General features: G+C 48.0%; 1 protein-coding gene across 1 annotated transcript in view; it reads left to right on the top strand.

Moving 5' to 3' along the window:
- Positions 1-6,814: 6,814 nt before the first annotated feature.
- The window catches only part of LOC138666442 (oocyte zinc finger protein XlCOF22-like), a 51,000-nt gene continuing 46,619 nt past the window's right edge, over positions 6,815-11,195 (top strand). The window contains exons 1-2 of the mRNA XM_069754664.1: positions 6,815-6,855; positions 8,005-8,056. Of these exons, the coding sequence (XP_069610765.1) occupies positions 6,815-6,855; positions 8,005-8,056 (93 nt within the window). The remainder of the gene's footprint in view (positions 6,856-8,004; positions 8,057-11,195) is intronic.

Raw genomic sequence — 11,195 nt, 5'->3', positions numbered from 1 at the left:
AGTCACACTTGTTAGTTTGCTCATCCAAAATTTTGAGATCTTTTTCTACCAATGACTGAAATAAATCCCTTGTATTGCAAGGGATAATATTAGGAATTTTGAGGAACATCAATTTCACGTATGGCATCCGGATTACATCTAGGATCCTGCAGGCACGATGAGGAATTTTGAGGAACATCAATGTCACATATGGCATCCGGATTTCATCTAGGATCCTGCAGGCACGATAAAGTTGTGATAGTTTTTTATTTCTGAAAGGAAGAAGCAGCAGAATAGCAACAAATCACGGTCCAGCTTCTGGCGGCAAAGGATGGTCACCAGTTTTGGCAAACAGTATGGGAGGACCAACTTCCTCATAATGGGAACATTGATTTCAGGAGGCCCTCATGTATGTCTCTTCAAAGAGGTATTGGAGTGCGTCCAAATTTTGGGCAGCCCAGCCACTCACTGCATACACAATAACAGTATAAGGGACCCACTGTTTAATAATGGGAACAACAAAGCATAGCCGGCTGATGGCTCTCTAAGAATAGTGAGGGCTGACTGCTGGCCCTTTAAGAATAGTAAAGGCTGGCCCTATAAAAATAGGTTTTGTGACTTTCAGAGTCCCTCCTTCATAACTAAAACAGGATGTGTCTAATGATGTGTCACACACCACATGGCCACATAAGGTTGTAAAATGTTAAAATGACATGACATTGCTATTGGTCGATACCCAGAAGGAATTATCCCCTTCTTTTACCTAAACATCCCACACATTTGACGCCGAATGACCCACTCCAAATAACGACAGACTCTGAACTTGGATAATAATTGGCCACAGTGGCCTTTATTATAAACATATAATAACAGTAAAATAACATAAATGGCTGCCCACTCTCCCCAGTCCCACAAGCTCGCTGCCTCAGGGTAATCCTTGACGCTGATCTCTCCTTCAAACCACATATCCAAGCCCTTTCCACTTCCTGCCGACTTCAACTCAAAAATATTTCACGAATCCGTTCATTCCTCAACCATGAATCTGCAAAAACCCTAGTCCATGCCCTCATCATCTCTTGCCTTGACTACTGCAACCTCCTGCTCTGTGGCCTCCCCTCTAACACTCTCGCACCCCTCCAATCTATTCTAAACGCTGCTGCCCGACTAATCCACCTGTCCCCCCGCTATTCCCCGACCTCTCCCCTCTGTCAATCCCTTCACTGGCTCCCCATTGCCCAGAGACTCCACTACAAAACCCTAACCATGACGTACAAAGCCATCCACAACCTGTCTCCTCCATACATCTGTGACCTCGTCTCCCGGTACTTACCTACACGCAACCTCCGATCCTCACAAGATCTCCTACTCTACTCCCCTCTTATCTCCTCTTCCCACAATCGTATACAAGATTTCGCTCGCGTATCGCCCCTACTCTGGAACCCTCTACCACAACACATCAGACTCTCGCCTACCATCGAAACCTTCAAAAAGAACCTGAAGACCCACCTCTTCCGACAAGCCTACAACCTGCAGTAACCACCGATCGACCAAACCGCTGCATGACCAGCTCTATCCTCGCCTACTGTATCCTCACCCATCCCTTGTAGATTGTGAGCCTTCGCGGGCAGGGTCCTCACTCCTCCTGTACCAGTTATGACTTGTATTGTTGAAGATCATTGTACTTGTTTTTATTATGTATACCCCTCCTCACATGTAAAGCGCCATGGAATAAATGGCGCTATAACAATAAATAATAATAATAATAATAATAGGGAGGAGTCCTTGAAGCTCCAAACTGGTGGTCAGCCATAACAGAGAGTGGACAAAAACATACCATAAATTTACTCCCAGCCGTTACCACCCAGGCTCGGGAGCACAAAAATACCCAGAAGGGTTAACCATGTCCACTTAAACCTGGGAATCCAGCCCACCGTTGCCAAGATAATCCCCCCCCCCGGACCACCAGACCCGAAACCAAAGTTTACACCAACTGATGAATCCGTACCCCGACGGATCCCCCAGGCCAATTTTGCACCAACTCCAAGGACCCATCCCACCACCACAACGAGGGTATTTGCACATCTCAAATACCCGAGACCCCCCCACACTTGACCGCTATGGCCCTTTTGATACCGTTCTGCAAAACCAGGGCCCACAAACCGATGCCCACCACATTGAGGTGAACACCATCACCAAGGAGAAAATCATCCCCGCCCTTTTCCAGTTCAAAGTGACGGACAAACAAACCTCCGTTCCTGACCACAAACTTAGAAACCACCCGATTAACCTTAATTCTGGCCTTATTGACCTTATCCACGGATCTGGCATGCCACCAACATCTCCTCGGGACGATATCCGACCACACCACAAGTAAATCCCGAAAGGACACCCATAATCTGAGAAGGTCGTGTTTAATATCCTGGATCAGCTCCCGACAGGGGCGGATCCCCAAATCATTTCCTCCAACGTGCAACACCAAAATGTCAGGAGGCCTGTCCAGACGAGTGCCATTATGCACTTCCTGCAAAACCCCGTTCCTTGGAAAAACCGAGTTGGCGTCCGTCCCGCCGAACGTCCACACGTCTCGCGCCCCAATACATGTATGAATGGCCGACGATCCAAACCAACAGGGGATGGGGACCTGGAAAACACAAACAACTTAGATTCCACCAAATTTTACCACAAATACAAAAAACAACTTGGACCCCCCCAACTTTTAGGGTCTAACATAGCTCCTGTAACGCCCAGACTCCCATCTCCCGATCCTCTGTACAACCTCGGGTGCCAAACCTCCCAGAGCCGCCTCTGTTGCGGCCCCAATATGGAAAGAGTGAGCCGCAAAACGGGAAGCATCCAGCTCCATCCCCAAGAATGCCCGCCTAAGAACCGGCACAAACTGAAATTTTGACAAAAAGGACCCATTCTCATGACACAACAAAGGCCCAGCCCTCGAAGGCTGAAAACTATTAAAACTTGCCAACAACTGACGGGACACATGAGCGAACCCACAACAGCACCCAAAATTACCTGTTTATCTCTACCATCCTGGTCTGTTTTTGACCTACGCAACCAAAATTGTAAACTGCATTCGGTAAGCACCACGTCCCTCGCCAAAAGCCCCCCTTGCTTGTACGTGTTAGGAGACACGATCTCCCCAACTCGCAAAGCACCAAAAAATGCCAGGGAAAACGCTAGACGGAAAAGAGCCACCTCAAACTTAGATGTACAAATCTCGTCCAGCTGTGCACCAACTCTTTCCAGCAGGCTAAAAGAAATCAGACGCCTCCGATCCCCCTGACCCGCATTCCTTCTATAACCTTTTACCGCCTGCCTTACCAGAAACAACTTTGTCAAATCACGTAAACCCCTAAGCTGGAAACCAAAAGCCAAAGCCGACCTAACTCTCTCCACCTCCAACGCCGACCACCCTTCATCGGAACCACGTCTCAACCACAACCACAAGGCCCCCACCTGATCGTCACCCGCGTTAGCTGCCCCGCAAGACACCAACCATGACTCCCATTCACCCCATACCGACCGGTACGCTGCCCATGTGCTGGGTGCCAAAGAGGCATGAATCAAAGGTCCTGCAGCCCGGATACCACGCTCCAGAGTTCCTGAGGGCATTCAAACCCCACCTCTTCCGCATTTGGGGCCAAAGCACGGAAACGTTCCCACTGGAATCGAGACAAAGAGTCAGCAATGGAGTTCTCAACCCTAGGCACATGAGATGCCGTAACATACGCATTGATCGACATGCAAAACAACACCAACTGATGCAAAATCCTAATGACTGGCGGAGAAGATGCCGTTAGGCTGTTGATAACGCAAACAACTGCCATGTTATCACAATTGAACCGAACCCTGCGATTGCGCAAATCCTCTTTCCACAAATAAACGGCAACCAAGATAGGAAAAATCTCCAACAAAGTCATGTTTTTTACCAACCCGGAACCGAACCAGTCATCTGGCCACCTGGAGGCACACCACCGACAACCAAAAAAGGCGCCAAAACCAACACCACCCGAGGCATCCGTGAACAGCTCCAAATCCGAGTTGGCCACCACTTCCTCTATCAGCAGCGATCGGCCATTGTACCTCGCCAAGAAACTGTCTCACACCTCCAGATCAGCTTTGTGCTCGCTAGACAAGCAGACAAAATGATGGGGGGCCTTAACCCCCGCCGTAGCACCCACCAGCCTGCGAGAAAAAACCCTCCCCATAGGGATGATTCTGCACGCAAAATTCAATTTGCAGAGAAGGGACTGAAACTCCCGCAAAGGCAACTTTTTTAAGCAACGCGCACGAGCCACCTCGCTTCTCAAACCAACCACTTTTTCTTCAGGTAACCGAAACTCCCATTCAATGGAAACAATGACAATGCCCAAAAAAGAAATACACGTACTGGGCCCCTCGGTTTTTCCAGGCGCCAAAGGAACACCGAACCGTTCTGCTACCCAAAACACTGTCTGCAATGCTACGTCACAACAACTGGACTGAGCAGGTCCGATGCACAAAAAGTCGTCCAAATAATGTATCACCGAGTCAAAACCCGACACATCCTGAACAACCCACTCGAGAAAGGAACTAAAAGCCTCAAAATATGCGCAGGACAACGAACAACCCATCGGCAAACATCTATCTACATAGAACCCCCGGTCCCAATAACAACCTAACAGTCTCACACTATCCGGATGAACGGGAAGTAACCAAAAAGCCGCCTCGATATCGGTTTTAGCCAACAATGCGCCCGTGCCGCAGCTACGCACCCAGCGTGTCGCCTCGTCAAAAGACGTATAAACCACGGAGCAAAGCTCCGGATCTATCCCGTCATTCTCAGACCGCCCCTTGGGGTAAGACAAATGCTGAATTAGCCTAAACTCGTTAGGCTCCTTCTTCGGGACCACACCCAATGGTGAAACAACCAAATCTTCGAGGGGAGTAAAGGGGAAAGGGCCGGACATCCTACCCAACGCTACTTCCTTGTTCAACTTTTCAGACACAACCGCCGCGTGCAAAACCGCAGATCTCAAATTCCTCAAAACTTGAGGAATACCAAAAGGAGGGGCGGGTATCCGAAAACCATCATGAAAACCTAAAAACAACAACTCCGCTTTCTGCCTATGCGGGAACCTATTTAGATAGGGGACCATAGCGTCCAGCCTCACCGGCGTCACCCCCTTTTGAATTACCATTGGGCTTTCCCTTTTTCTGGAAGCACTTAGCGGTGCCATGGGAGGATCCGCTGCAATGCGAGCACTCATGCTTAAACTTACAAGTGGCCCCGCCCTGAAAGGAATGACCAAATTTCGTCGGCGCCATTACCTGCAACCACAAACCAATGTCCTTTTGATCCCACCGGACGAACCGCCTTCCGCTGCCTAAACTGTTCATCGTACCGGAGCCAAGCCTGACCCCCGTACGCTCTGTGCACCTCGCCTATCGAATCCATGTAACAGAATAGTGCCGAACAATTCTCAGGTGCCTTTTCACCAACTACGCTCGCCAGAATCGCGAACGCTTTTAACCAGTTCACAAAAGTCTGCGGGATAAGACGCCACCTCCACTTTTCCTCATCCTTTCTTATTGTCCTCCTTTTTGCTCTTGTCCAAATTAAATTTTTCTAACGGAAGAAGCGAAAAAATTTCCACGTATTCGTCTTTCCAGATCTTCTCCCTCACTTCCTTTTTCAAATGAGCCCCAAGCGGCCCCTCAAAACAGACATAAACCTCACCCCACGCTTTATCATCCAAACGAATCCCGCCTTCCTTCTCCTTTTCGGTCTGCACCGACACCGACACGGGCTCAGATGAGCTACTGGGCGCCAATGCACACCCTCCCGACACCCCCAAACCCAAATCCGTAGGACCAACCCACGCGGCCAAAGGGGACGGCACCGACCTAACACCTCCCAATCGTGCGAGCAACTCGCGGACACTAGACAACAACTCGCCCACCCCTTCGTTCACTGAAGCCGACCGAATCACCCCATGCTCCCCCAAAACCGCCACCCCACTCGCCTGACTAACCCCAACCGCCGGGGAAAAAGATAGCGCCGGTAACAAAACAGACATAGACTCTTGCTCACCAGGCTGCAGGGGAGCCGGGGTCCCCCCAGCCGCAGATGTCCCGCTCGTCCAGCCATCATCTGCTCCTGATCCGCTCCGTGGAACCCCGCGAGGCTACGTCTCACCTCGTGATGAGGGACGTGAAGATCCGGCCCCGTCCAGGCCCACTGCTGATGATCCCGATGCGGCCCGGTGGGAAAGGACACCCGGCGCAGGCCCACCGTGGGATGCAGGCTCTTCGGACCCCCGACCACGGCTCCTTCCGGATCCGGCTGACAACCCTGGCGACGATCCCGGCGCTGCCGGCCGCTGCATTAGCGGCTCTCCCTCGCTGTCGCTGTGTTGTGGCAGGAGCAGGTCACCCAGCAGGAGCTGCACCGCGGCGACCTGCCGTGACGTCACTGGCAGAAGAAGCTCCGGCGCATGGAGGCCTCGCCCCCCGAAGTGCAGGAGAAGCAGGCCTCTCCACCACTGCAGGCCCCAGCGCGGCAGGTGCATTCCTCCCGGACCGGGCCCTGCTAGGACGCTTGCGGGCGGGCGCTCGGTCTGGAGGGTCCCTGGAGGGGCTCCTGCGCTGGGGTTGAAGGGAATCAGGGGACAGCCGCTCTGGAGGCCGTACGCGCCGGGAGCGCTGCTCACAGCTGGACGCCGCCTGCACATCTCCGCTGCCACTCCCCAGGATTCCAGCCACCTGTGCCTCTAGTCAGCCAGGAGGCTGATGCTCTGCTGCCACCCGCAGCTGCTGCAGCACGCCGTCAATGGCCGACATGGTGCTAATGTCTTCTTGCTGCTTCCAGAGTGGGAACTGGTAAGCACCACCCCCTACCCTATAAACCCCCATCTCATGCATATGACCCTCCTCCCATAATTAACCCCTACCTCTCCTGACCTTCTGCTCCCAAACCCCTGTCATGACGGCCTGCACGTATGCCGTCTGTGGGGGAGGGGACTGCTCGCTCCGGCCTGCTCTTTCCCCAGTGAATGTATTTGTCTTGGTTGAAAGCAATGCTAAAGTTCAGAAACGCATCAAAAACGCTGTGTGTGAACATAGCCCTAGGTGTGGAAGAACATTTTTGGTTTTGGTTATTTATTTTGCCTTATATATACAAGTCATTATTCTGGAAAGGACGTTCATTAACATATTTCCCAGGAAAATTCATTTTGTTTTTGTATGTTTTAGTGTGCGCCTGTAAAAGTGGCGTAAGACTCTGACAACATTGCATACAGCTGTGACCTGGAAGTCAGAAATGCTTCCAGGGGCGATCCCCATGATTATCTCATATCATTTGAGCACTGTTCCTGTTCCTGTTCGATTTCCCCGATTTCTAGCCCCTCTCAGACCGCCCGGGGACCGCCAGAAAAATGCTCGAGTTTCCCATAGACTTACATTGGGTTCGTTGCTCGGGTCGAGCACCCGAACATTCCAATATGCTCGACCCGAGCAACGAGCACCCCAGCAATTTAGTGCTCGCCCATCACTCCTGATGACCACAGATCGGCGTATTTGGCAATTATGGCTCAGATTCCAGGTGGGAATAGGAGACGGTTTTCCTTGATGCCCCTGGAGGTTCCGGTAAAACATTCTCATTAATTTGCTGCTCGGAGAAATTCCCCCAATCAATAACATTGCTCCGGCCGCTGCATCGTCTGGGGTTGTGGCCGCTCTCTTACGTGGAGGCGCACGGCTCAGTCAGCACTAGGATTACCCCTGAATCTAGCGCTCTTGGAATCTCCCGTCTGTAATATCACTAAGATCTAGGAAAGATCTGGGGGGATCCAATCACTTAATGGGGGGAATTATACTTTTTGAATGTGACTTCTGCCAAGTGCTACCTGTTCTTAAGGGGGAAATTCCAGCAGAGGAGCTGAATACTTGTCAGCACAGCAGAGTCCTGCATACTCTGAGGCCCCTGATCATGTGACCCCTGACCCCTCCCCTCCTGTGACCTCATCACAGGTCCTGTGCGCACAGAGCAGCCGTATACGTGGTGGCGGCTCTGCAGGTGACGGTAGGTGCTGGAGATCTGGGCCGGACTGGGACTAAAAAGCAGCCCTGCCACACAAACCCCACCAGCCCACAAACTACAACACTCCTCACCCCTATCAGTGACTTTGGCTTTTTCCTAAAAGTAGATATTACATGTGAATGGCGCCACAGTGCATTTACATGGTGCTCTACAGAGCTCCGATCTTCAGGATCATGGGGGTCCCAGCAGTCGGATCGCCAGCAATTGGAATGTTATCCCCTATCCAGAGGAGAGCGGTTTACTTGGGATAATCCAATTAAACAGCTTTTCCAATATTGTATTTTTATTTGGCCATAGTATTTTTGAAAATATTAAACCGATATTGACCCCTCCAAAGTCCAATGTTGCCTCTTCCACAACAGGACAGGAGAAGTGGTACTGTGCAGTGTATTCAGGGCCGGCGCCAGGTTTTTGTGGGTTCCGGGTGAAAGAGTCTCAGCGGGCCCCTTAAACACATACCACAAATCATAATGCACAGATAGAAATAAAGGTATAGTACAATGCCAAAGATTTCACTTCTTACATTACATGAGTGATATCTATTGTACATTCTACAATAGGTCAGAAACCGGACAGTATATTGCTCCATACAGAATAATGAGCCCCATATATTGCTCCATACAGAATAATGAGCCCCATATAATGCTCCATACAGAATAATGAGCCCCATATAATGCTCCATACAGAATAATGAGCCCCATATATTGCTCCATACAGAATAATGAGCCCCATATATTGCTCCATACAGAATAATGAGCCCCATATAATGCTCCATACAGAATAATGAGCCCCATATATTGCTCCATACAGAATAATGAGCCCCATATATTGCTCCATACAGAATAATGAGCCCCATATACTGCTCCATACAGAATAATGAGCCCCATATAATGCTCCATACAGAATAATGAGCCCCATATAATGCTCCATACAGAATAATGAGCCCCATATATTGCTCCATACAGAATAATGAGCCCCATATACTGCTCCATACAGAATAATGAGCCCCATATATTGCTCCATACAGAATAATGAGCCTCATATATTGCTCCATACAGAATAATGAGCCCCATATAATGCTCCATACAGAATAATGAGCCCCATATAATGCTCCATACAGAATAATGAGCCCCATATATTGCTCCATACAGAATAATGAGCCCCATATATTGCTCCATACAGAATAATGAGCCCCATATAATGCTCCATACAGAATAATGAGCCCCATATATTGCTCCATACAGAATAATGAGCCCCATATATTGCTCCATACAGAATAATGAGCCCCATATACTGCTCCATACAGAATAATGAGCCCCATATAATGCTCCATACAGAATAATGAGCCCCATATAATGCTCCATACAGAATAATGAGCCCCATATATTGCTCCATACAGAATAATGAGCCCCATATACTGCTCCATACAGAATAATGAGCCCCATATATTGCTCCATACAGAATAATGAGCCTCATATATTGCTCCATACAGAATAATGAGCCCCATATATTGCTCCATACAGAATAATGAGCCCCATATAATGCTCCATACAGAATAATGAGCCCCATATATTGCTCCATACAGAATAATGAGCCCCATATACTGCTCCATACAGAATAATGAGCCCCATATATTGCTCCATACAGAATAATGAGCCCCATATAATGCTCCATACAGAATAATGAGCCCCATATATTGCTCCATACAGAATAATGAGCCTCATATATTGCTCCATACAGAATAATGAGCCTCATATATTGCTCCATACAAAATAATGAGCCCCATATATTGCTCCATACAGAATAATGAGCCCCGTATATTGCTCCATACAGAATAAGGAGCCCCATATATTGCCCCATACAGTATAATGAGCACCATATATTGCTCCATACAGAATAATGAGCCCCATATATTGCTCCATACAGAATAATGAGCCTCATATATTGCTCCATACAGAATAATGAGCCCCATATATTGCTCCATACAGTATAATGAGCCCCATATATTGCTCCATACAGAATAATGAGCCCCATATATTGCTCCATACAGAATAATGAGCCCCATATAATGCTCCATACAGAATAATGAGCCCCATATAATGCTCCATACAGAATAATGAGCCTCATATATTGCTCCATACAGAATAATGAGCCCCATATATTGCTCCATACAGAATAATGAGCCCCATATAATGCTCCATACAGAATAATGAGCCCCATATAATGCTCCATACAGAATAATGAGCCTCATATATTGCTCCATACAGAATAATGAGCCCCATATATTGCTCCATACAGAATAATGAGCCCCATATAATGCTCCATACAGAATAATGAGCCCCATATAATGCTCCATACAGAATAATGAGCCTCATATATTGCTCCATACAGAATAATGAGCCCCATATATTGCTCCATACAGAATAATGAGCCCCGTATATTGCTCCATACAGAATAATGAGCCCCATATAATGCTCCATACAGAATAATGAGCCCCATATAATGCTCCATACAGAATAATGAGCCCCATATATTGCTCCATACAGAATAATGAGCCCCATATATTGCTCCATACAGAATCATGAGCCTCATATATTGCTCTATACAGAATAATGAGCCCCATATATTGCTCCATACAGAATAATGAGCCCCATATATTGCTCCATACAGAATAATGAGCTCCATATATTGCTCCATACAGAATAATGAGCCTCATATATTGCTCCATACAGAATAATGAGCTCCATATATTGCTCCATACAGAATAATGAGCTCCATATAATGCTCCATACAGAATAATGAGCCTCATATATTTCTCCATACAGAATAATGAGCTCCATATAATGCTCCATACAGAATAATGAGCCCCATATATTGCTCCATACAGGATAATGAGCCCCATATATTGCTCCGTACAGAATAATGAGCCCCATATATTGCTCCATACAGAATAATGAGCCCCATATATTGCTCCATAACAACAACACTGATCCCATAAATATCATCATAAGACTAAGAAGAGATCCCACGAAATTCATACACAATAAATATTTTAATAACATTAAATAGATAAAAAGCAGTTGATATATTCCAAGATAACCGTAATAAGGGACGCCATAAA

The sequence above is a fragment of the Ranitomeya imitator genome, chromosome 2 (genome assembly GCF_032444005.1).
Source record: "Ranitomeya imitator isolate aRanImi1 chromosome 2, aRanImi1.pri, whole genome shotgun sequence".
Classification (NCBI taxonomy): Eukaryota; Metazoa; Chordata; class Amphibia; order Anura; family Dendrobatidae; genus Ranitomeya; species Ranitomeya imitator.
Note: the sequence above shows the minus strand (reverse complement) of the source record. Positions and strands in the feature narration are given on the sequence as shown.